The sequence below is a fragment of the Penaeus monodon genome, chromosome 23 (assembly GCF_015228065.2).
Source record: "Penaeus monodon isolate SGIC_2016 chromosome 23, NSTDA_Pmon_1, whole genome shotgun sequence".
NCBI lineage: Eukaryota > Metazoa > Arthropoda > Malacostraca > Decapoda > Penaeidae > Penaeus > Penaeus monodon.
The window spans coordinates 8,693,151-8,693,394 of NC_051408.1; the positions used below are offsets into that span (position 1 = coordinate 8,693,151).

Consider the following 244-nt stretch of genomic DNA (forward strand, 5'->3'; position numbering starts at 1 on the left):
TATTTTATCATTTATTTTTTTTAGCCTCACGTCTCATAACACCCCTACCAGCTATTAGACAGAAAAGACTCACCTATACCTGTACTTCCTGCTTTCAGGTGTTGTGGACGAACGAATCTTCAGCAACAGTTCCCTGGCAATGTTGAGGAACAAGGTGAAGCTAACCTGTTTAGGAGAAAGGAGAGAGAGAGAAAAAAAAGGGAAAAAGTTAGTTAGGAAATGGTATTTTTTTGGGGGGGTTAAT

The 244-nt window shown here is 39.3% G+C and overlaps 1 protein-coding gene across 1 annotated transcript in view; it reads right to left on the reverse strand.

Moving 5' to 3' along the window:
* Positions 1-244, reverse strand: part of LOC119588128 (secretin receptor-like) — a gene marked incomplete in the record, with an annotated part of 160,037 nt that overhangs the window by 48,151 nt on the left and 111,642 nt on the right. Inside the window, 1 exon segment of the mRNA XM_037936835.1 lies at positions 74-165. Coding sequence (XP_037792763.1) covers positions 74-165 — 92 coding nt within the window.